Below are 27,802 nucleotides of genomic sequence, written 5' to 3' on the forward strand. Positions count from 1 at the left end.
CTTATTCTCAAAATGCTTATCACGTGACCATCTGAGCCGTTGCAGTTGCCAGTTATGGTAAACGACATAAGCAGGGAAGCAACTGGGAGGATTTCGTATCCCGCTAGTCGGCCTCAGTTGCTGCGAATCGGAGCGCAGTCGACATATGCCTGGCTGCGATCGCGGTTGCTCTCAGTAGCCTTAAGAATATATAATAAGAATATCTACAGAAGAAATCAGCTAGTATCCCTAAACGATATATCGGCTAGAGAGGAACTCTGGAGAACTCGAGGAGCTACTTTCTACAACGCAATGGATTTACACCTGGATCGGAGAGGTGGATGTCTATATTTTCATACAAGTGCCCACCCGGATCATTCGAGTTTGTGTTCGATATGTTGACGTTGTCAACGGCTAACATGTTGAGGCATTATTATTGGTTTCATAAATCCGATCAGAAAGAAGGGAGTCTTTTCTTTGATTGGGTTCAATATGAAATTTTAATGTTATAAGAATTATAAATGAGACGTTAAGATGAGGTTATGAAATGAAATCATATTTAACATCTGTCCGTTTTCAACAGAAAAGTTCCCCGTTCACAATGAAAAAATGCCCTTCCGGAATTAAATTCAAAAAAGCTTGGCAAAAAATTGAAGAACTTAACTCTTCAGTTGGCGTCGTCACGCCTCACGTGACAGCGTAAACAAAGAAACTGGGTCGTGGCCACGCCTCAAGTGACGGTTCCTATTACCCCCGATAGATGGCAAACTAGTCGAGTCTGGCTGCTTACACTGAGTCAGCATGCTCTATAGAGAGCTCACAAGCGATTGTATATACTCTACACACACAGGCAGTATGTACTGGTTGTCGGCGACTTTTTTTGGTTGCGTGACCTCAACTTGACCTCAGGTTTTGGGGGGTCCTACCTTGCACCCGTAGGTCCAAACTTTTTATAACTAACATTTTCTGGTAGAGATACCTATTAGCTTCATAACAGATATTGGTTTTAGGAGGGTCTCTACACTGGAAATGTATCGACCTTTACATTGAAATATGAAGAAAAAATTAATTCCCCCAGATTGAATGGATAATGAAGAAATATATCCCCTGGGATGCCCAAAGTACCAAAAAATTTGCTGAAAATTATATACCTTTGGGACTAGCCTAAATATGGTGCAAATAGTTTATCCCTATCAAAAATTTTGGTAACCAAGGGTGATGACCTACTTTTCTGAGCTGTCCCATATATGGAACACCGGGCATTTATGACTTGTACTAATACTTAACTTGATTCAACAAAGAACACTAATTAGGCCACTAATGTATGCTATAATATCAATCAACTTTTATTCTTATTCCACTATTGTATAATAACTACAAATGGCTATAAATGAACTCCTCGGCTAACCTCGGACATCGCTCAATTTACAGTTATTTTATATGATATGCTCTATAACAGTTACGGTTTTCAGTAAAACAAAGGAGAACTTCACATTTCTCACATCTGGTGTCCGTTTTAGAACTACAAACTACGCAACGGGCCCTTTTATCTGCCTTCACAGGCCAATGAGCAACCTGATCATATCGGCTGTCAACGTCTGGCAAAACGCGTATCATTTTTGGAGGAACATATTGTGATGGTGAACCTGCTGCATCCGATGGCCGTCCCCTTCTCTTTGCCATGCCACATGTAACTAATGCTTTTGCTACCTGAGTTTGAAATACGCGGAGTTTTATTTTACTGGGCGTACCAAGGAGATTTGCATCGCGCTTATAAAGTAGCCATGCATTGATACAAGCTATACTAACATAATTCCAAAACAATATGGTATACCATCGTTTCGTTCTCATACGAAATTTACATTTAGCCAAATATGCGTCTAGCATATCTACACCACCCATGTGGTTATTATACTCTTTTACCATGAATGGCCGACTGATCTCCTTATAGGCTTTGGCAGTCTTATCCCATCGTTTACATTTGTCTAACGGTTCAGGTCCTACATACGTTGACATCAAAGTTACCGCCTTTGTGTCCTTCCAGCGACAGCATACTACATTTTCTTTGTTCTCTACATAATAATCATATTCACCTCTGGTTTTCAGCTGATTATCGGTTTTGAGTGGACAACCACTAACACGATTTGCCCTAACTGTACCAACATAATAAATTCCGCGTTGTACCAACTTCAACAAAAGTTGTAATGAGGTGAACAGGTTATCAGCAAAAACTATATAACCACAGTTATCGGCAAGGGATTGGCATAGTTTGAAGACAATATGAGTTCCAAGAGAATCAACCCGTTGTTCGGCACTATTTTTTCCTTGATACATCTCGAAATCATGTAAAAAGCCATCGCTACCGCACCTGGCCCACATTTTGAACCCCCACGGATGAGGTTTTCCTCGGATATATTGACGAATTCCACTAAACTTCCCTTTATAGCTGATCATTTGCTCGTCAACGCACTGGTACTGTTCTGGAGTCACGAGAAGACATTGTTGTCGAAATTTATCAATAAATGGCTGCAACTTCCACACTTTATTTTTCTTCATATCATCCGTTACAGCTTCATTATTGACAAAGTGTAAATACCGCTGCAAGGTCTCGAACCTATTTCGCGGCATCACATCTGCGATAAACGGGATGCGAAGATTCACTTCCCAATACATGCGAACAGATCTCAACTGTATTAGACCCATTCTCAAATAAATTCCTAGGAATAGTTCAATCTCTTTGTAGTTTGTATTTACCGATTTATCTGGGCCTAATACTTGTGCACTATATAAATTTGTATTTTCCACAATCAAATCTAACATGTCCCTCGTTATGAACTGGCTAAAATACCACAACGGCGTCTCAAGTTCAACCCCACGGCATATAGGTTCAACGGCTGGGCCAGTAAAGTTTATAACTGGAGGTGTGAATTTTTTTTTTACCCACTTACAATCAGTTTTTGTACGGCTCACTACCTGACTCACACCAGCTAATTGAGCAAGCGGAACATCGTCATCGCTTTCGCCATCGGCATCCTCATCACCATCGTCGCTATCAATATCAGATTCCCCTGCATTTCCGTCATAATCATCATCGCTGCCCCAGCCATCATCATCATCAGATTCAGGGTCATTGCCAAAATCACTATCGTCGTCATCAATTACATCCAGAACTTGAACCAAACTGAATGCTTTTTATTTTGTCTAGACATGGTTTTTCATGATGAGACTCAAGTATTCACCAAATCACTAAAAATACAGAAAAGAATCAAAACATTAGCCATGAGGGCATAAAAAGGCTAAATCATAGTGCTGCAGTCCATACAAACCCAAAAAGTTCCATACAAAAAATCTTATCAATCATGCTGACACCAAACATTTCTGCCCGGTGTTCCACGGGTGGGACACCACTAAAACATCGGCTTTACACACTTCACTTTATCAGCTACACCCGATAACAATGACTCTAATTATTCTTTATTATTTGTTTTAGTAAAATAACATTACAAAAGTGGTCTAATTACCTGATTCCATGCGAAATTTTCACGATAATTTTGATTCGAATTTGCGTCATCCCAATTTCATGGGCGTGGCCATGTCGAATGCACTGCACAGACGGAAGATGTCGCAACCAGCTTCTGTTCGTGTGCCGCGGGTGGGACACCGGGCAGAAGCTGGTAGCAAAATATTATAATTCGATCAAATCTTCACACAATTTTTTTTAAAGGGGGGTTGAAGGGGGTGTTCCATATATGGGACGGTGGGCGTCCCAGGGAAATTGTATTTCAAGATCGATTTCTATGAAATCTTTAGTTGATTTGGTGTTTGGGAGGAATTTTTATTTGCTCTACAGAAAATTCATCCTTGACAATTGCGCAAGGTTCGCGAAAAAAATGGTTTTACCAAATCGGGTGTATGACCTTGATATGCTAATTAGCCATGTGCCCGAATTGCAAATTCAATCAAATTTTATTCTGCCAAAAAAATGTTAAATACAATTCGCTTTCCGAGAGTTAATTGTATGCTGCATGGAACAAAGTTGTTTTGAGATGGGTCTTGAAGCTATTGAGGTCGAGAGATAACCATCTAGATAGTTCGTGAGAGTTCCAAAGTTTTGAAGAGGCTTCAAGGTAATGTCTTGATATTTGGTTTATACGTGTATCTACCCTAGACACATCTTCAGGCCAAAAACTGGCCCTGTCAGATTCAAGATGGCCGACTGGCAGCCATTGTTGTTCGCCAAAATCAGCACTTTTTACACATTTTTGAAGTTTTCGAGGGAAATTTTGAAGACACTTTTATCAATAACCTTGATCATTCGTATATATTTGTTTCCCCCGAGGGCCCATCGGCATGAGAAAAATTGGGTCGATCGGACTCAAGATGGCCGTACTGTGACCTTTTTTGTTCCCAAAATGTCAATTTTGGCCTGAATTCTGAGTACTGTAGCTTTCTAATGGTGTGCCATGTTTCATTGCAATTTGTAATGGGTATTCTTTGGAAATGGATCTTTTATATCCGAGAGGGTATTTTTGACCAGGCAATTATGACGCACTTGGCGGCCATCTTGGAGTCATCAGTACTCATTCGTAGGTGGAAAAAAGTTTTTCCACATCATAATTGATACTTAAGCATATTTTGCAACTATAATCAATTGGAAAGTTGTAGCTCATGTTCTATGATCGAGGTGAGTTTCAAGCTCATTGGTTTTTGTTTATGGCCACCAGGGGGCGTTGAACAATACAATAACTTAGTATTTCTATATTACATTCGTACCTATGCATATTTTGCTACCACAATCAATTGGAAAGATGTAGCTCATGACATGGTCTATGATCTTGGTGAGTTTCAAGCTCATTGGTTTTTGTATATGGCCACCAGGGGCGTTGAACAATACAATAACTTAGTATTTCTATATTACATTCATTCCTGCTGTCTGTGTTAACACACGATTTTACTATGTAAATGATATTGAGCAGGGAGTGTATATTGATAAATATAACCCACAGATTACATCATTTATAAAAAGCAAATCTGACAGGCTGGCCATTGTGCCCCTTGGGGCTCTTGTTAATAATAGTACTTTAAACGTTTCAAGGGGCTTTAGTTATTTTGCAATAAAGTTGTCAAGTGTCAAGTACCATATTGTACCAGGTATCAAAAGCATGAGCTGTTCTGCTAGTTTTAAGTTGTTATATGTCATTTTCTCCCTGGATCCATTGAATTAATGAACATTATTTTGTTAAATCTTAGACTCCCAGCCGTCTAAGAAATTCTTTGAAAGTTGACGCTGGCCAAACTTAGTCAATTTTAAGAATATTTTTCTCGTTTGCTCTTTTTAATATCGCTGCCATTGTAGACATTTTCTTGTCCACCAGTCAACAGGTATGCAATAGCTTAAAACTCATCTGAGTGTCATATAAGCTGGTGCCCTAAAATACCATCCATCAGTGCTGTTGGATCCGCTGTTTGGCAGCTGGTTTGAATGTCATTTGACCATTTTTAATTTTTAGCCCACTTGGGACTTTCATCCCAGCGGGCTATTGCGTTCACTTTTCGTCCGTGGTCCGTCCGTTCGTCCGTCCTTCCATAGACGGAATCCAGTTATTTTGGGAAGTTTTGAAGACGCTTCAATGTAATGTCTTGATATTTGGGTTGCACATGTATCTACCCTGGACACATCTTCAGCCCAAAAACTGGCCCTGTCAGAATCAAGATGGCCGACTGGCAGCCATTGTTGTTCGCCAAAATCAGCACTTTTTACACATTTTTGAAGTTTTTGAGGGAAATTTTGAAGACACTTTGATCAATTACCTTGATGGTTCGTATATATTTGAACCCCCAAAGGACCCATCAGCTTAAGAAAAATTGAGTCGATCGGGCTCAAGATGGCCGTCCAAGATGGCCGTCCTATGACCTTTTTAGTGCCCAAAAATGTCAATTTTGGCCGAAATTCTGGGTCCTGTAGCTTCATACTGGTTTGCCATTTCTCGTTGCAATTTGTGATGGGTATTCTTTGGAAAGGGATGTTTTATACCTGAAACAGGTATTCTTGATCAGCCAATTATGACGCAATTGGCGGCCATCTTGTTGTCATCAGTACTCATTGGTAGGTGGGAAAAAGTTTTTCAACATTTTATTGATACCTAAGCATATTGCGTTACTACAATCAATTGGAAAGTTGTAGCCCATAACGTGTTCTATGATTTTGGTGAGTTTTCAGGTCATTGGTTTTTGTATATGGCCACCAGGGGGCGTTGAATAATACAATAACTTAGTATTTCTATATTATATTCGTACCTATGCATATTTTGTAACCATAATCAATTGCAAAGTTGTAGCTCATGACATCATCTATGAACGTGGTGAGTTTTAAGGACATTAGTCTTATATGGTCACCAGGGGGCGTTGAATTGTAGAATAACTTAGTATTTCCTTATTAGATTGGTACCTAGGCATATTTTGTTGCCATGATCAATTGCCAAGTTGTAATTCATGATATGTTCTATGATTATGGTGAGTTTCAAAGTCATTGGGTTTTGCATATGGTCACCAGGGGGCGTTGAATAGTAAAGCAACTCAGTATTTCCATATTAGATTGGTAACGTGGCATATTTTGTTATCACTATCAATAACAAAATCGTAGCTGTTGAAATGTTCTATGATTGTGGTGGGTTTCAAGGTCATTGGTTTTTGTATATGGGTCCAGGGGTGTTGGATATTGAAACTGTTAGATTGTTGAGCATTTGCTACCAAATGTTGTATCTTTTGAATTTACTGGGGCTTGTTGCTCAAAAGTTGGTTATCATACAAATGCAGTTTTAACTTGCCCCTGGTAATGAATATTTGGAAATCAAATGTCCGAATTTAAATGTAAATTTATTGTAACATTTGGTTGTGTTTTATGTTTTGCAGGTTGTCGGAACAATGGATGTTCACAAGAAAATGGTAGTCGATGTATAGCCACATATCAAATTTTGCATCATCTTACTTAAAAGATTTTACCCTGTTTTCGTTTTAAAAACTGTTCATATGGACATGCGTAGCCTGCCCTCAGGGATTAATTGCCGTCATTGGATGATATCTACTACAAGGGGAATGCATGCATGTGTAAAAAGGCTGCATACCTGATGGATATTATGCATGTATTGGAAACGTGTTCCCACCTGAATGTACCGATGTTAAATCGTATCCGGTTGCGCCTCACGCATCCAGTGCCTCCTCGTTTTCAGTGGAGAAATGGCAGCAAAATGAATCACTACATGTATGGTCATCTTGTATTACAAACTTATCTGAAAGAATGAACTGCTTACTATGTATTGGAAACAAGGATCCATGGAAAAAGACCCCTTTCTACGCTTAACATGTGAATAGTCTATTGAAAACGTGCACAACTTGCTGTGGAAATCAAAGCCATACCAGTCAACTCTTCAAACTGATTTATAAACCTAGTTATTCATTAATTGATTTGCAGTTAGCTTTTTTGAATATAGGCAGGTTTTGATTGTTCTCAACTGATTCTGGAATACTTCTAGTGTGTTCATTTCAACCAATGACCATTTCTGTGTATAGTCAATGACCAGTGTGTATTCCATTTCCATCAACTGTATTTGAGAATTATTTCTAATCCAGAAAAAGTTCAATTGAAACCTTCCATAGGCTATGGTGCTAGCTACATACAATCCCACTTTAGTTTGAAGTTTCATTTGAATATTTACTTGAAAACAAAAGTGATATGTTAGTCCTTCTATGGCCCTGTTCTTAGCCGGTTGAATGATAGAAATAGATGTACTGGGTCAAGTTTCACAAAAAAAATTCAGCTTAGTTTGAATAACTGGATAATGTTAGTAAATAGTACAGTCAACCACGCACAATTCCAATCACCTGGGACCGAGTAAATTTATCTGGATTTGAAGAGATCCGGATTACAACTGTAACTACACAAATGGGTAATTCTTAATCTTGTTGTTGCACTCTGTAGACTCGCAAAGTGGACAGGTTTGAGAACATGGGTGCAAATTACCAACAGCAATTCAAAATCAAAAGTGAGAAGTGTGTAGCCACAATTATTGTAGCTTCACAATAATCGAATGAATTACTGAAATGGTTGTTAAATTTGATAATCATATTGATAGTATGGTAATATTATGGGGCTCTAGTTCATTTTCCCAAACGGTCGGAACTTCTAATTTTCTCAACGAAGCCTCAAAGTCCATTAACCTGTCGTTGATAATTTTGTTAATTATTGTTTTTAACGTGGTTTGTCAAGAGTTGGCTGGTCAGGTGCAATAAGTATGATATTGGTTATTATTGACTACTGGGTATACTGTTATTGAAGACATTGACAATTGTTGTAATTTTTTTTTTACAAAGGTTCATATTGTGTATAAAAACATCATACCTATGTACATTAAGGTAGAACATGTTCAGTGAACTCTACCTACTGGTGAAATTATAGGGTTTGAAAAGTTGATGAGATATTGTGTAAAGAGAGCCGTTTGGAATTTTTTTGTTCTAAAAGGAACAAATTATTGAAACCAGGACAAATGTTAACGGTGCAAAGAAATACCCTGTTTCCCGACCATTCATATTTAGAAGTTACTATAGCAAGTAGAATTTTTATCAACTTTTTTATAGAAGAGATTCTATTTTAAAAACATCCCTGGTCATTTTTAAAGTAATGGGGTAGACCATTTTCAACTCACATGGGACTGAAGTCTCAGCGGGCTATTGCATTCACTTTTTGGTCGTCGGGCATCCATTCGTTCATAGATAAGATCCAGTTATTTTGGAATGTTTTTAAGACGCTTCAATGGATTGTCTTGATATTTGGTCTTTACCTGTATCTACCCTAGACACAGCTGCAGCCCAAAAACGGACAAGATCAAGATGGCTGAATGGCAGCCATTGTAATTCACCGAATTCGGCACTTTTGATGTATTTTTGAAGTTTTCAAGTGAACTTAAAGCCCCGAACACACTATGCGATTTTCATAAATTGGCAGCGAATTTCGCAGCGAATTTATTGCACAGAGCGGAGCAGACACACCTATGGGATAAGCTGTTAGCGACCTCATGCGGAGTTCGTGGTCATGTGATCAAACAGATTGCAGCGTCCGGGAAACTTAAAATTGTTGTTTTTGCTGGTCATTGATTGGTTCGATTTCAAGTGGTTCGCGGCGAAATTCGTATCTCACGGTCACACTGCGCGAAAATATTCGCTGCGATAAAGATTTTCGCATGCGACGGATCGCACGCGAAAATCGCCTGCAGCCGACCGAACACACTATGAGAATTTTGCTGCGAAATCTGAAATTGCAGAGGCTGTGCGAATAAAATCGCATAGTGTGTTCGGGCCTCAAGGAAAATTGGGTCGATCAGAAACAAGGTGGTTGTTCTGTTAGATTTTTTCCGCCTAGAAAGGTCATTTCAGCCTGAATTCAGAAACTCTGTAGCTTGCTAATAGGTTCTAGTGACCTTGCGGGCTGCAGCTTACAGTGTGCAGGTAACACTTCAAAGGCCGTCCCGTTGTGAGGTTAAATGACTAATGCAGAAAACCAAGATCTGAACGACTGACTAACTTGTCTTAAATCACCAACATCAGCAAGCCATTAAGAACTTCTCTCCTAGTTTTTTTTTTCATTTGGTTATATTGATGGTGACGTACAAGGGTTTGGCTTGGACAAAGAAGAAGGGTATTTCTTTGCACGGCCTTAGAACATGATCGGTACTGAGTATGGCAGATTTTACAGTAGCTATACTCTAGATTTTGACTGGGTTGATATGATGAAAGCATAAATTTGATGACGCAATGAATTTCTTACATTCAAAGATTTTGAAAAAACTTGTTACTGTTCAGTAAGTTAGTAATTGTTGGAGTTGACATTTCGATGATTGAAATTTTGTATGTATTGTTGGAGCCTATCTAGTCGGAAATTAAATGCGATTTGTCATGTTTTATTGCAGAAGTATGCCTCCATCAAAAGGTTTCTTTTCGTACCTATTTGACAAAAACCACTTAAGGATAAAAGTATTAGGTCTAGTAATTATTTCTGAAATCAACGCGTGTGAGTTATTGTAAGAATCTCAAACAAGGCTGAAGATTAGTGTCATTGAACTAACTGAAACTGCAGTGCTATTGTATAATGCCATCTATATCTTATTGGTTACTGGTTCATCAGTCTATTTATCAACACTTGATCTGCGAAACTCAGTGGTCATTTCATTGTCAAGACTAGATTATTAGTAGTTCAACAGTCAAGACACTTAACCAATTCCATAGTTAGGATTTGACCCTAGCATTAACTTATTCAAAAGGAACCAATTTTAACTCCGTATTGAATCTAACTAAAAGCTGTCAAACTGGGCACAGGCTTTTTGTCCTATAATAATAAGGAAATTAAAGACTGTTCACATGAGTGTGGAACTGCGCATTATTAGAATTCCTAGAAGGTAGATTGTGACCGGTAACTACAAGTTGAAAACAGCATCTTTCAATTCGGTATAGGACTATAAATATTTTACAAAGTAACTTAAGATCAGTATGTACAAGATACAAGTCAGTTCGTTATAATAGAAATAATACTGTAGCAGTCTAAAGTGTTATGATTTTGAAATTCTGCATGTAATAATCAGTACGCATCAATAGTCTATTTCAGCTATCATACTGTTTATCTTTTAAGATAACGATGTAACATTTTCTCTCTTTGAAACAATGACTAATCAGAAATATACGCTCATATAAACATGTACATGTAGAATAAATTTGACAAGTGGTCGTAGTTCCACCTTGAGTAAGATTGCATGGTAGATGAATATGTGTAAATAATAGATTGTTGTAATTTCAAGATTTAACTTATTGTTGTTCACTGAATAATAGTTTTGTTCCATTTTTTCCCCTTTTTTTTTTGTTAAAAGTAATATCTAATGATGAAGTTGGCATGTGAGTATAAAGGCGTTTCAGTGTGCATCTTAGTCCAAGTCAAAGATATTATCACCACCAACTAGTTCATTTTGATTCAATTAAGCAAACTTCGGTCATTGAGTCTTAAATGATGGGGCAAACAGAACAGTTAAGAACGAATTTTACTTAACATATTAGAAGTACACTCATATTTCTTGTGCTCATTGAGTGAATTATGGCTTCATATTGTGCCTTGTTTGTTTTTTCATTTTTTTCTATTATTGACATTATGTTGTTGTTATATTTAGATATAGAATATACATGTATTAACCCTTTCGCTACGTGTGACGTTTTGGAAACGTCATATGGAGTGACACGTGCTGTGCGTATGACGTTGTAGAAACGTCATGCACCTATTGATTTATAACTCGAACGCGTACACAGCAAACAGTATGGAAACGCATGTAAGACAAGATAGTTAGCTTTCTAAACAACAGATGGCGAAAATGCGTCAGTAGTTGGTGCTGTCAGCCTGTTGAGCACATGGTAATTTGCGCGGGATTGAGATGGCTGCTCGAAAGAAAGTTTTCAGTGCTAATCAAGTTTAAGGCAAGATTTACGCCGACGACGACAGTGAAGATGACGATTTAGATGACGGGGGTGATTTCGGACTGGGCGGAGACGACTCTTGGGACGAACTGAAAAAAAAAAATTTCTAACCCATCCTGACCCCCCCCCCAACACGCCCCCCCCCCTACAGAAAAGGCTGTTGGTATGATTTTTTACTGATTTTCACTAAATAACATCATAATCTTCGATAAAAACGCGAAAAATCGGGGTTAAAAACAATTTGAAAAAAATCGAATTTTTCGGAAAATACCTTACGTACGGGGCGGTGCAAGCGTGTACGTAGCGAAAGGGTTAATACATATTAATTTTACGCATAACTAGGATGAATGATGCTATGATTCATACAGTTAAAGCCTACACGTTTCTTTATTCCACAAACTCTTGGTCGTTTTAGCCCACTTGGGACTTAAATCCCAGCTAGCTATTGTGGTCACTTTTTGTTCGTCCATTCAGTTATTTTGGGAAGTACTGAAAATACTTCAATGCATTGTCTTGATATTTGGTTTATACATGTATCTACCCTGGACATATCTGCAGCCCAAAAATCAGGATGGCTGACTGGTGGCCATTGTTGTTCACCAAAATAAGTTTTTACCCAAAATGCTTCAATCAATTATCTTGATCTTTTATATATATTGGTATCCACAGGGCCCATCAGCACAAAAAATAAGGGTGATCGGTCAGGGTGATGGCCATCCAGGTTGATTTTTTACCTGAATTAGGCGGCCTGTAGCTTTCTAATGGGTTGCTATTTTTTCATTGAAATGAATGATTGGTAAACTGTGCGAAGGTATTATTAACCTGTCAGATGCATATTTTATCAGTCAATTGCCATGCAATAAACAGCCATGTTGGTGTTATTTGTCCACGTTCATAGATGGAATAAGTTTTTTTAGCCCACTTGGGACTTTAGTCCCAGCGGGCTATTGCGTTCACTTTCCGTTCGTCCGTCCGTCCGTCCGTCCGTAGACGGAATCCAATTATTTTGGGAAGTTTTGAAGATGCTTCAAGGTAATGTCTTGATATTTGGGTTTCACATGTATCTACCCTAGACACATCTTCAGCCCAAAAACTGGCCCTCTCAGAATCAAGATGGCCGACAAGCAGCCATTGTTGTTCGCCAAAATCACACTTTTTACACATTTTTGAACTTTTTGAGGGAAATTTTGAAGACGCTTTGATCAATTACATTGATCTTTCGGACATATGTGAATCCCCCCAGGGCCCATCAACTTAACAAAAATTGTGTCGGTCAGACTCAAGATGGCCGTCCTATGACCTTTTTAGTGCCCAAAAATGTTAATTTTGGCCCAAATTCTGAGTCCTGTAGCTTCCTACTGGTTTGCCATTTCTCATTGCAATTTGTGATGGGTATTCTTTGGAAAGGGATGTTTTATACCGTGAGGTATTTTTCATCAGCCAATTATGACGCAATTGGCGGCCATCTTAGTGTCACCAGTACTCATTCGTAATTGGGAAAAAGTTTTTCCACATTATATTGATACCTAAGCGTAATTTGCTACCACAATCAATTAGAAAGTTGAAGCTTATAACGTGTTCTATGATTGTGGTGAGTTTCAAGGTAATTGGATTTCGTATATGGCCACCAGGGGGCGTTGAATAATACAATATCTTAGCATTTCTTTATTATATTCGTACCAATGCATATTTTGTAACCACAATCAATTGGAAAGTTGTAGCTCATGACATCATCTATGATTGTTGCCAGTTTTAAGGACATTAGTTTTTCTATATGGTCACCAGGGGGCTTTGAATAGTAAAATAACTTAGTATTTCCTTATTATATTGGTACCTAAGAATATTTAGTTACCATGATCAATTGCAAAGTTGTAGTTCATGATATGTATTATGATTGTGGTGAGTTTCGAGGTCATTGGGTTTTGAATACGGTCACCAGGGGGCGTTGAATAGTAGAATGACTTAGTATTTCCATATTAAATTGGTAACGAGGCATATTTTGTTATCACAATCAATTACAAAATCGTAGCTGCTGACATGTTCTATGATTGTGGTGAGTTTCAAGGTCGTTGGTTTTTGTAAATGGTCACCAGGGGGCGTTGAATATTGAAATTGTTAGATTGTTGAGCATTTGAAACCACTTCCCAAGTGGGCATGGTGTCCCTGGACCCCTAGTTTAGGAAAATATCTACAGGTTTTAACTTATAGTCTTGATATTTGATGATTGTTAGCACTTTCATAGAATTTGGATCAGCCAGTTTATTGTTCTTGTCACCAGGGGAGTTGGGTAATAAATCATATACAATTTGTCTATTTATATTGGTACTTTGGATATTCTGTAACAGCAGTCGATTGCAAAGTTGTAGTTATGACATGGTGTATGTCAGCGGCTTTTGTATATTGTCACCAGGGGCATTGAATAGCAGAATAATTTAGTATATTTTACCTTGGTAATTGTAGCTCACGACATGTGCTATGATAGTGAGTTTCTAGGTCATTGGTCACCAGGGGGCGTTGAATATTGAAATTTTCAGGTTGTTGAGCATTTCAAACCACTTCCCAAGTGGTGTCCCTGGACCCCTAGTTAGAAAAAAAATTCAAGTGTTACAACTATCAGCATTAGATGATAATGAGATTATATGTAATGGAAATTAGTTAAATTGCCTGACTGATAGCAAGAATTTATCACAAACTAAATTACACTGTAATAATTACAGTTAAGAGGTTAATTATTAACCTCCTAAAACCTGAAGAGAGAATGGCAATTGAATTATCTTTTAATTTTGTCGAACTGACAAGCTTCAAAGAAATCTCCCAATGATGTCAAAAGTTGTTTAGATTTAATTTATTTGAAAGCAAATGCCAATCAGTAGATTTGATCCCAGCGTTATTATCATTGATGATTTATAACAAATTTCTTTAAGACCTCTAGTGTTAAAATCTCTAGTGTTAGCCTATTGCGTTAACTGATTCGATGTCAACTTTACGGGCAACAAAGGTTGCTGCCAAACTAAATTTGCAGGCCACATTTTCCACATAGGTCTATTTCTAAGTCTAATGATAAAGTAAGGTATGCATAAGTCAGATAAGCTTAACCTGGATATACGCATGTCAAGTCCCGGTCCATTTGGGAATGAAATAGTAAAAAATGTACGATTTAGTCGGTTTTCATAAGTGAAACTCGGATAAAATGTCTCGGTCCAATTTAGCAATTGTAGTACATTTTCGTATCTGAGATCAAAACTTTCAAGATCCATCTGAACTAAGTACGTGCCTAACACTTGGGTGGCACAACTTCATTAATCATTAGTGTCAGTAAAACATAAAACAGACAAGTGACTTAAAACTGATTTGATTAATTTTCAAGTTATTGCCAAGCAATTAAAAGGTCAGTAGGCCATGTACATAGTGTACAATGTGCATAGTTGTGCACAGACTGAAGAGACAATTCAAATTCATATGAAATGCTTAGAGTAGAGAACAAAATAACCGGATAACGATCATCCTCTTAGACCTTCTGATACAGATAGTTGGCTGTAGTCCCAGGTGATCTGACTTATGCATACTGTACTGAATCGTTGCATAGAGGTATTCATCCACGAATGATCCCTTGGTATTCTGTTCAATTTCTAAGCTGTTTGCATTTGAGCGTCATTTCAACCACTACAAGTCAATTAAATCAAGAACCTGCTGCCATCTATAGTCTATCCCAGTGGTTATGATCGCGGCATTTCCACTCTCAAAGAGCCAGTATCAACAAAAATTTAATTGATACTGACAGCTGTAAGTGGTCAAACTCACCATGAGCATCCCTGACTCCCTGGACCCCAGCTGCTTGTTACTATAGTAACAGGCAAGAGTGAATAAAGAGCAAAACTTTTCGAAGCTTACACTAAGAAAATGAAGAAATTAGCAAGGAAAAATTAGTTTTGAAGTCTTGTTGCATTCAAGAGTGAATATTTTCCGAGGATACCAAAGTCAATGTTTACATTAGAAAGTGTCAGAACTAATTTTCAAGTTGAAACATTATATTTGGACAGTGTTTAAGCAAAATAGCAACACAGTACGTACGAATCATGAGATAATAATCAAATCCACAAATAGTCATTTGTTAACATATTTGCGCATGTCTAGCTTTGTAAAGCGCACAAAATAAGAAATTAATCCACGAAATTCCATGCTTAAATACATTTTAAGTAATTCTCTTTGAGAATATACAAGAAAAAACCAAATCTAGAGGAATAAAGAGAAGTGAATGACCAGGATGGGAAAACTTTAGTATTATTCACTCTTGAATGTAGTAGTTGCCTGACCTCAGTTACTTGTAGGGTTGAGCACATAGAAACCACAGGGTTCCAGATCTGCGATGATATGAACTGTTTGATGCACCGCGATCATAACCACTGGGATAGACTATATCAGTAATATCTGGTTTTGCATAAATGCTAGAATGGCTCAACAACGACTAACCGCTCATGTCACAATGATGCGATAATGGCATCAAATGTGTTGAATTCTAGTTCTCAAATAATATATATAGTAATAGTTGTGTTTGATATACCTGATACATGTACATTATCTGAGTATGCGAATGTGATGACTTAATAGTTCCCCAAATGAATGATATACATTTCTGTTCGTTTGTTTATATGTTTGTATTCAAGAGAACTATGACCTCTTGTTGACAGTGGTTTTATAGTTATATAATGTGTAATTGTACGGGTTAATACAAACCATGAACAAGAGCATTTTTGCACATTGGATGTTGTTTCATTTTTAAGGGAGACCATTTTTGTTCCATGTGAAAATTTCATTTTGCTGATATTTTTGTTGTCCCATACATTGTAATTTAATATACAGACATTATTCCTGCTTCTAAGGATAGTTATACCTATGATAATGATACCAAGATAGTTGGGTCGTTATGGATAATTGCCGAAATTTCCTGATTATACTGGTTGGTTTTCAGTTTGTGCATATACTCGATTTCTTGGAAAATAATCAATATCAATTGAAAACCAACGCCTTGTCTTGTATTTTCCTTTTACCTAGGCTAAAACAGTCCTTAGTTTGGTGAATTTAACTGTTAATGACTACTGTAGTTGTAGCTTAGCGCGTCAGAGGATCACTCAGTGGACAATGGGATACAAATTCCCTGATCTCCACCAAATGGACTTTTCATGCTTGTATTCAATCTTATCGAAACATTACTCGAAAGCTAATTTTTCTTTATTAAATAAATTTTTGAAAATAATTCTACTCCTGATTAGTTTTTAATTTGTTCTCTTCAAAAGGACGGATGCATTTCTCCCTTTTAATGGAAGGATCATAATAAAGGATTCCATCATTTTACATTTTTTGATTTCAATTGTCATATGGGCATTGGAACTGAGGTAAGGAGCCCATGAAACAAAATTGGTTTCTTACTAAATCATAGTAAGATATCTGCGTACTGGGCCAAACATACTTGAGGAAGAAAGCGGCTAAAATCTTGCTAATGTAAGTGGAACTTATTTAAAATGAACTTGCAATCATTATTGACTTAGAAGTTAGCTGTGATGTGGTTCCACTATACATCTCGGGCATTGTAAAGGAAAAATCTTCTTATTTTTTACCCACTGCTCCTTATTTGCACGGGTAGTCTTGAACAGCCACAAATTCCTATGTTAAATTGAAACCTCTTCAGCTGTTGGCCTAGTCAAGTGTTTTAATTCATACCTTTGACAGGTACCCTGTGTCATCTATTTTGCTGGTGCTCTGCTCTTCAAAACTATTCACGATTCCAAGTGCTTATAAAACAAACAATATCTATGTTGTTTGATTAAGATGTTATAAGGAAAATTTTGATGTTATATGCACATACACTGAATTCATATATGTCCATAACCTTTTCTACTGGTTATATTTATAGTTATATTTTCATAACCTATCCCCAATAAATCCAATTGAATACCTTCATGTGGTTGTGATACTACATGTATACTTAATGAGAAAAATAAAACCAATGGAATTCTTTCCTCAGTATTGTAATTTCTTTCCAGGTTCAGTTATTGCGAGGAAAAAAAATCTGGGAAGCGGCAAACTGGATTGATACGACGGAAAAATATGCAGCCACCCATTCAGTTTTCATTGAATTTTTGGACATTTACTCATGCATTTAATGGCTGCATTAAATCAAAGTACATTTTGTGATTTCAGTTCTTGGTTTATTCATTGACTCATGTGTGGATACTGATAAATCACCTTATTGAGCTCTCATTCAGACCACCACAAATTTTTGAAAATTAATGGCACGAGTTATATGTATTAGATGATATGGTCAATTGTTTTAAACGTTTTATTTTTCTTTGTTTTTTTCAGGGTTACAAATACTGAGTTGCATTTAATTTCAAGAACCAGTGAGTAAAATATTCCATTTCAATTTCTATATATAAAATTTAGAATATTGAATTTCCATGAAATGCAACTTGCAGAATGAATTCATATTCTATGACCTGTGTCATGATTACTTTTAGTTTCACTGTTTCAAGGGTGATCGAGAGAATTTGAAATAGTTATGAGCTTAGGGACCTTTAATTTGTGTTGATATTTGACTGTACTGAATTGATGCTGGAACAATGATGAAATTTTTTGAAGCATTATTTTTGAGGTGTAGAATGAATGTAGTGGAAATGGTTATAATACATTTTATGTGGATTTTATTAGAATGAATTCCATTGGAACAGAAATTTACTTCAAAGAATGCAACATTTTCCATAAGTTGGCTTACATGAATTAAGTCTTTAAAAAACGTTTGAAAGGTAAATCGACTTTCTTAGGCTCAATTAGTGTCATTTAGACTAATCATTCTCATTCCTGTACACTCCTTATGTATGTAAAGGCAGATGGTCTCGCTTCGCTTTACCCATTCTTCAGTGCCCTTTCATTTATATGAATACCTGCACATTCCACTACTAAGGGCTGGAATGTTCACAACCGGTTGTTAGCAAGTCCAGAAGTTTGACAGTAAATCAGTACTCATGCAAATCTATAGCTGTCAACACCACATGTATTTACTATTATGCACCTAGGATGAATAGCTGATGACAATAGATATTGTTTCCTGCCATGGAGTTACGCCACACTTTTTTATGTTTATTTCTGACAATAGGAATATCATCTGCGCAGGGGGTTAATCAGCAGCCAAATATTGCTGCCATAGTTGCAGGATGCATTATTGGCACATTACTAGTCGTTGGCTTGGCACTGCTTATTGCATATTTTGTTTGGAAATACAAATGTAAACGCAAAAACCAAAATCCACCTTTGACACAAAAAGGTGAGTTTATGTAGTATCTTATGAAAGGTAATTCATCATAGTGTACCTGAGACAAGACCTATGTTTTAGGTTTTTGTTAATGGTAAATAGACTTTAGTTGCTCAGTTCGATGAGTTGTCTTACTTTTAACCTAATTAATGTAGGATTTCTATGTGTAGATATTTTAATGAATTAGACCTGAATATATATATTTTGATTATGTAATGAGTTATCTAAGCCATTCCTTAATGAATAATATGTGAAAAAATAAATCTGACCGGAACTTGGATCTTTGTTTTAAAGAGGCAACTAAGCTAAATCTCTATAAAAATTGTATGAAATGATTATGGAGCTAATCTGTCATCTTAGACCAGGGTTACTTCAGAGCTGTATAAATCACTAATATTACACAAATATTTAGTTAAATCTGGAAATATAGGGTATCTACATGGAACAGTATAACGTAGAATATGTGCGTGACTATTTGTGTATGGAAAAGTTCCAAGTTTTTACGAGAATGCACAAGCCATTCTTTGAATAACTTTTTGCCCTATCAAAAAGATTGTAATTGTTTATTCCTAAAAAAAGTTTACATAATCAGTCACAGATTGAGACAGGCTAAAGTTTATGATTGAGTTCATTCCTTTCAATATTGAAAAATTGTGAACATGAGGTAATATTATTTGAACATTGAGAGTCATTTGTTTAGAATAAAAGTATCAATTGTTGAAAGATGGAATATTCACAGTTTCATAGTTCTTACATCACCATCTATACATTGTCAATGCTGATTTAATTGATCATAATACATAAATGATTAGTTTGTTACCACTTTTATGATGATCATAAATTCCATGAAAATTTATTTTGATATTTAGCGTAGTCTAGATTTTCATTACCGGTATACACTATAATTATATGCACCACGTTAATAATTTGTGAGGAGATGGTGCATTAATTCAAGAACTCAAAATAGCCATTCTGACTAAGGAATGATGATAACTTTTATCCAGTTTTAGTATGGATTATACTTTTAATATATATAGATTATAGTTTTATGAATACATGCACATACATGTGCTGACCTGTAAAGTAGTATTATGGAAATTAATAGTCAGTATTCTTTACCAGATTTTCTAAATTGTTCATTTGATTGCCATTTATGTAAGTTGAAAATCAATTTAGATGTATATAATTGATTAAGGTCACTGTATTATACATATAGATTATCAATGTTCATGGACGATTGTGGGTGCAATATTATTCATCACTCAGTGGTTCATCGATTTTGATTGCCAGAAAAGAAAACTCGTTTTCAAGACAGGTCATGATTGCAGAAATTAATTATGCAATTTTAATCCTGGCTCAATAATTCTTGTTCAAGTAGCATGTTTAAGAGAAATCTAAGATCTTATGCAATGACCATGTAACAACTAAGTATAAATTTTGACCACATGGGTGGTTCACTATCATTAGCCAACTTGGTAGGTGCATTCCATATTTCAAGTCCAGTGATTGCAGTATTCTCAACTGTAATCCCTGCCTGTAAACTACAGAAAATATTTTGCGAAATTCATTAACTCGATCCTTAATTCCGTTTTAACATGTCATGACTGCAAAATTTGATCATTCATGCGAAGATGACCTTCATGCTATGTACTTACATATAGGCCTACCAGTATACCACTTCCATTTCCTGGAAAATGTCCATACAGCTAATTCGGAGAGAATACTGTACCTATGTCATTATCACTGCTTCAGGGGTTTTCCATAAATACCTCATGTTTGTTATAAATAATAATTATGACAAATAAATGTAGGTCTACACTTTTATTACAAGTGACCATATATATACTATTCAGTGTATATTTGCAGTGCAAACGTGTGCTGTAAATGAATGACTGGGGGAGGGAGGGTGGATTCAGCAGAAAATGTACTTGCATGGATACAGACACAACTAGGGCTATCGGCAATTAGGGGGGATAGCAGCCTATGGTATGCCACCAGTTTCAGTGATAGCTGCAGTCATAAGCTGGCTTACGACGCAACCCATTGCCTACCAACTCTTTAGTTGCTTGCAAGTGCAAGGATTCTAGCCAATACGAAATATGCATATACACAAAGGATAATGCTGATAGTGCTTCAAATTAGAGAGTACTTATTACTTGAGTCCTCATGCAAATATGATTAAATATCAAGGGTTTATTTATTAGAATAGAAATAAGATACTGTTGACAACAAAATTATATAATATTAAAGATCAATTTAAGTTATTTTGAGTTAGAATATATCGATAATATTGATTACCTAATGCACATCTCAAAAATGAGTATTAAGATTTATCAAATATGGATTAAGAGTCATGAAATATATCCAATCTACAAAATGAATTGATATACAAAATAAATGCTAAAATTCACAAATGAAATGGTTATTTTGAAATGCCAATATTGATGACGTAGTGCACATCGACTCGCACAGAACCCATAAGATACGCATACTAGTAATCAATGTAAATAAACATTACTGTAACAGTTTTAACAGTGTCAAAAATGTATATACATATGATTATGAAATTATAGAAATACTCCTAAGTATTTCAAGTTATTGTGATTTAACAACAATTTATTTTCAAATATTAACTTAACATACATGACACGCGCACATTCTCCTTTATTCGGTATCGATAGGCCATTTTAATTTGTCATTTCTGACCATCGATCAGTTCAGTTGCCAGTGATCGTAGGAGACAAAAACCAGGAACAAGGGAAGCAACTGGCAGGAGCTCGTATCCTGCTAGTCGGGCTCAGTCTCTTTGATATGCTGGGCTTCGATCACCTTTCCTCTGCCAGTTGCCTCAGGATCCATCGGTAATTGTCGCATCATAGCACGAGATAAGTTAGCCTTGAATTGATGAATTATGGTGTAATTCATGGTAAGAAAGACATTGTTTCAAAACCATGTAAAAGAATGATGCTTATATTGGCAGGGATATCTCATCTGGGGTTTCATTTATTAAACATGAAACCTCTGTGTTGCTTTGGTCATTTGAATCATGTATTAGTACATTGAATGTGATATTTTGTGAAATAGATTTTTCTACCCATATTTTATTCTATGGTATAAACGATATGTTTCACTGTTCAGCTGTATAATCACATCTTTATACAAAATCTCATCTCATAAGTGAATAGATTACTTAATGTTTTAGAGTACAAATAAAATCTGTTTCATGACCAGCTGAAAATGTAGAAAAATGTGTTTTTCCCAGATATGATTAATTTTTGGAAAAGATCTGCTTGTCTGATAATAAGAAGAATACATGTTTGTTTGAAATGGACAAACTGGCCCACTATTTTGAAATTAAGGAGAAGCTAATCATGTGACCCTCTAAGGTCTGATCTGCCAGATTCAGGATAGCTGACTGGCTACAATATGTGTGGTTACAAAACACGCAATCCCTTCATTCAAGGATTTACCACATTGCAATCGCAGACCCCATTCTGCTTATTGAAAATTTTATCGGCCTTGATTCACAAGTGTCTTTTAAAAAGATTTACATGACTATCCTTTCACTGCATTATATGTAAGAAAAATCCAATGAAATGAGTATTGAATAAGTGTGGCCTGTTTTTCTTGATTGAGTTATCAATAGCCTGACAGGTTGTGATTTAAGTTCACATAAATAGTTTTAGCGGCTTGTTTTATTAAGAGTTTGAAACGCTGTTTTTATGTCCAGGAAAAATTCTTTTTGTCTATTTGCCAGAGGTTATCTTGAAATCTATGTTGAATTAAAACCTGCTCCATACACCACAATGATAAGTATCTCATGTAAGAAAGAAAGCAATGGTATTTAAAGTTAAGGCTAGCTTATGGGCGGACTATGAAGTTACAGATACTAGCGCAGCTGGGATTTTGGCAACAGGCGAGAGCTAACAGCATCTGGTATGCCACAAGCTGACCGATGCTGTCTTGCATTGCAACCCAATGCATATTGACTTAACTGTAAGCTGTATCCCACAAGTTGCCCATGTTCTACCCCAGCATACCCTGTCCAGCTATTTGCTTTCAATTGTAAGGATACTAGCCATTCAGAGATGTGTAAAATGCGTAGGACAATGCTCAATAGTAATGTTACAAATTAGACAGTAATTACTTACATAGAAACTAGGATCCTATTGTAAATGTAATTGAATATTGTGATCTTTTAATGATATGTGCAAGTATACCGCGTAGTAAGGTGACTTCTGGATGTCAAATAAAAAAGTGTATTGTAGTGGTTATATGAGATTTCATGTAATTCTAATCGCATTCAATCAAATACATCTATTCCATGGTATTAGCGGTCTTTTAGTTTCATGAATTATTCATGAAATTATGCACTGTTGGCTTTTAATTACTGTAAACCTATTGTCGATTCCTCCCAGGGCCAGTTTTATAGACATTTTGATTGAAATATAACTCAGTTGCTTGGTTTTAAGTTAAAACTGGTCTATGAAACCAGCCCCAGTGAAGTCACTCATATTTGCTTGAATAATAAAAACTACTGGTAGTGATGGATTTTTCGTTTTGGTCAGATAAGTTGAATTACTGGATTGAAGACTTCTGACAATGTGATAGTAGTGAAGTGTAAAGTGAAAAAATAGTTTGAGATTTGGGAAAACGACTTAGATGGTGTCATGAGGCTATTACTAAATAAGTTTTTGACATTTTTTTTAGATAGAGTAGAAGGTTTTCATAATGCTGCATTCTCAGAAGCCAAAGATATAAAAAATTTTAGTGATGTTGACATCGAAGAAGGTAAATATTGTTTTAGTTGTTTTTGGTATTTAAATAGTAATAATTTAAAACTGAAAAACTGCATAGAGAATCATTATTTCAAATCAAATTACCTCTCAAATTATATCCTTGATATCATACCCATCCAATTATTTGATGGGTCATCAAAGTTTTTATATACGTAACAGTCATATTATTTCTCCTTGATGAAAAATGATATCAAAATATCTATTCATGATTTTAATGCAAAAATGCTAATTTTAGCTGCAGTGGCCTCTTGCTTACCAGTACTGAATCACTGTAGTTTGTGTTTTGCACTCAAATAGCAAAATTTATCTGTAATTTTGATAGGAATATATTTTGGTGGCCCAATTATCAGTCACCATCAATTGTCCATTTGGGGGAAATGAATTCAAGTGACTCTTTTGCTCTTTTTAGGTACAGGAGGGTTTAATTTCCGCAATACTGCCAATAGAAATGTAAGTATTCATGTCTCATTATTCAGACTCTGTGACAAGGATTATATCAATCTTTTATTTTATACATGTTTCATTGGTTACCAATTGCTCTTAAAATTTACTATAAAATTCTCTTCATAGATAATAAAGATCTGACAACAGGCTCCTACTTGTACCTATTGTTCAATATCTATAAACCGTCTAGTAATCTCCTTTCTGCTCATCAAGGCAAACTCAGTGCACCCATTGTCAACTCTAGTACATATGGACTTCTAGATGCACCAAACTTTGGAATTCATTCAATCTCTCAGACTCTAGGGCACTATAGACAGTGAATAGTTTAAGAGTCATCTAAGAACCAAAAATCTAGTTCATCTAAAAACTGAAAAACGATTCTGTCCTATGCCCATGAACTGTTTTGATAAGATTTGTTGTGCCGTTCAAGTATTTCATGTATTACTACTTGAATGAACAATTATTCATAAAGACAGTTACATAGTCTTCATGAATTTTGCTATTAACTATATATTAACTGGTTGAAAATTAATGTACATTGTAGTCATATGTACATGTAGTCCGGTACTGACGGATTGCATTTTTCTCGATGTGAACCTTGTGAGGAAAAATTGTCATGATATTGATATATTATATTTCCCATATTTTCTTGACTTGTATGGTAGAAAGTGCCGACACAGATATTTGAAGCTCTCCAGCATTCCATTCAACATTAATCATCAACTAGTTAGCTATAGATCTAATGAGTACCTAGTTTATTAAATGTAATCAAATATTTGCAATAGAGGCCTTAAACATTTGGTTTCAATCACTGATTGGAGCCATACTCTGTATTTAGATTTTGTGGTTACAGTATTGCATTTTTATTTTGTGTGCTCACTCAAATATCTAATCAAACATGATCTGAAGGTCAATATTGGCCACGTTTGCACTAAAGCGGGGGACACACTAAACAAAATTCGCTGCGAATATATTCATGACATAAGTTGCAGCGAATTTAGTCGTGCAGCATTGAGTAGGCAAAATATACGATCAGATTCGAGCAACATTGTGTGTTTCGAGCAAAACCTGTTAGGTTTACTGAAAATCTAGAATATCTCCCCGAAATAAGCAGTTTTAAACCATTCCACTTAATTTCATGAAAATCAATGTAGAATTCTTGACTCTATTGCGCTAACAAGAAATTAAAGATGGCTACCCTGGTGGTCATATTTGATGGCCGATAACCTAAATTTTCAATAGGGGTGGCCATCTCATCTGCCCTAATCCTTGCACAAAGTTTAAGAAAAATCCATCAAGAATTGCAGCCTGTATCGGGGAATAACAAGGTGTCAGGGGACAGCAGACGGCGGACACAGAATGACCTAATAAGTCTCCCCCAACTGGGTGACATGATTACCTATGTTTAGACTGATTTGTGAATTGATTTACTCAAACCGACACATTTGTTTTGTTATAAGCCCTGGAATAGCGGGCTTAAATCTCGCCAGTGATTGGCTCTATTTCATATGGTTCACAGTCAAAATCCTATTTCACGGGCGTGCATGCTAAAACATTCGCTGCATTAGAATTTGCTGCAAAAATATCCAACATGTTTTTATCAGTGCAATTTTCATTGTTTTATCGGTGCAATTGTGACGGGTGGCAGACAAAAACTGATAATCGACCGAACACACTGAATTTCGGTGCAGAATCTATAATCGCAGAATGAAATCACAGAGTGTGTCCCCTGATTAACACTTCCTCTAGTTAGACCGTTCTAACTTGGTTCATAACTGGAATAGACCAATTTAGAACGGAACTTGGAGTAATCATTTCCAAGAATTGACCAAACCAGAGGTCAAGTTCAGACATCTGTATTTTAACTAGAGATTTGTACTTTGATAGATTTAAGCGCCCCAAACATTATTCATTAAGAACATTTATAATGAATGCCATTTTTCATTTAAACATTTGGTACAGATACTTCAGGGCCAGCATATAAGAGACAGATTTTAAGAAAGAAAGTAATAGACCATTTTACAGTTGCTAGCCTCCTTTTTGTTAGGGTACTTCTGTCCTGTATTGTTGGGTCATTTTTTTCTCGTTTTTAAAAACTATTTGTGATGCGTGTTTTGTCATATTTCATCTGTCCCTGGATAGATTTTGACAGTTTTAGCAACTGTCAAACTGTGTGAATCTCTAGTTTTCATTTATTCAAAAATCATTTCTCAAATTGCAAAAATGCGACATGAGAGCGATATAAAAATAGGTGGTCAGTTTTTGCCGCGCGCATAAAAATCCAGTGTACTGAACTTTGAAGTTCATTATTTTCAGAAATAATTTTCTAAAAAATCTGAACATTTCAAGAACTGTGCGCATAAACAACCCCTTTCAAGTGAACTTTAAAATTTTAAGATAGCTTGCCTAGTTTTCATCCTATGGCTCTTTAACTGCAGCGCGTGTTTTGTCATTCCGGTTTTCTATGTGTATTTCAGTATATGGGTGTTACTTTTTTGTCTTGATATTAGGGTTACACATGTATCTACCCTAGACATATCTTCAGCCCAAAAACTGTCAGAATCAAGATGGCCGACTGGCAGCCATCGTTATTTGCCAAAATCAGCACTTTTTACACATTTTTGAACTTTTTGAGGGAAATTTTGAAGACGCTTTGATCAATTAACTTGATCTTTCGTATATATTTGAATCCCCCAAGGGCCCATCAACACAAGAAAAATTGGGTCGATCGGACTCAAGATGGCCGTCCTATGACCTTTTTAGTGGCCAAAAATGTAAATTTTGGCCCAAATTCTGAGTCCTGTAGCTTCCTACTGGTTTGCCATTTCTCATTGCAATTGCTGATGGGTATTCTTTGGAAAGGGATGTTTTATACCTGAGACAGGTATTTTTTATCAGTACTCATTCGTAAGTGGGAAAAAGTTTTTCGGCATTTTATTGATACCTAAGCATATTTTGTTACCACAATGAATTAGAAAGTTGTAGCGTATATTGTGTTCTATGATTGTGGTGAGTTTCAAGGTCATTGGTTATTGTATGTGGCCACCAGGGGGTGTTGAATAATACAATATTTTGTTACCACAATCAATTGCAAAGTTGTAGCTTATGACATCGTCTAACATTGTGGTGAGTTTTAAGGACATAAGTTATTCTATATGGTCACCAGGGGGCGTTGAATAGTAGGATAACATAGTATTTCCATATTAAATGGTAGCGAGGCATATTTTGTTATCACAATCAATTACAAAATTGTAGCTGCTGACAATATGTTCTATGATTGTGGTGAGTTTCAAGGTCATTGGTTTTTGTATATAGTATTTCCTTATCATATTGGTACCTAGGCATATTTTGTCACCATGATCAATTGCAAAGTTGTAGTTCATATGTTCTGAGATTGTGGTGAGTTTCAAGGTCATTGGGTTTTGAATATGGTCACCAGGGGGCGTTGAATGGTAGAATAACGTAGTATTTCCATATTAAATGGTAACGAGGCATATTTTGTTATCACAATCAATTACAAAATTGTAACTGCTGACAATATGTTCTATGATTGTGGTGAGTTTCAAGGTCATTGGTTTTTGTATATGGTCACCAGGGGGCGTTGAATATTGAAATTGTAAGATTGTTGAACATTTAAAACCACTTCCCAAGTGGGCATGGTGTCCCTGGACCCCTAGTTCATTTTTACTACACTTGTCTCCACGGAAAATGGTTTTAATTGTTGGTACGAGTATCAGGTTTAAATGTTACGTCATTTATGAAATAT

The 27,802-nt window shown here is 36.2% G+C and overlaps 2 protein-coding genes across 4 annotated transcripts in view; both read left to right on the forward strand.

The window, feature by feature from the left end:
• LOC141915379 (calcineurin subunit B type 1) overlaps positions 1–16,707 on the forward strand; it is a 34,289-nt gene extending 17,582 nt beyond the window's left edge. For all 3 annotated transcript variants that reach the window (XM_074806878.1, XM_074806877.1, XM_074806880.1), the window contains one exon: positions 6,892–16,707. Coding sequence is in view for 2 of the 3 variants with exons in the window: in XM_074806877.1 (XP_074662978.1) it covers positions 6,892–6,939 (48 nt within the window). In the remaining variant the exon portion in view is untranslated. The remainder of the gene's footprint in view (positions 1–6,891) is intronic.
• Positions 16,708–23,575: 6,868 nt separating this feature from the next.
• Positions 23,576–27,802, forward strand: part of LOC141909297 (uncharacterized) — a 31,983-nt gene continuing 27,756 nt past the window's right edge. The window contains exons 1-2 of the mRNA XM_074799733.1: positions 23,576–23,584; positions 24,002–24,042. The gene's annotated coding sequence lies outside the window, so the exon portion shown is untranslated. The remainder of the gene's footprint in view (positions 23,585–24,001; positions 24,043–27,802) is intronic.

This window comes from Tubulanus polymorphus, chromosome 1 (genome assembly GCF_964204645.1).
Source record: "Tubulanus polymorphus chromosome 1, tnTubPoly1.2, whole genome shotgun sequence".
NCBI classification, from domain to species: Eukaryota; Metazoa; Nemertea; class Palaeonemertea; order Tubulaniformes; family Tubulanidae; genus Tubulanus; species Tubulanus polymorphus.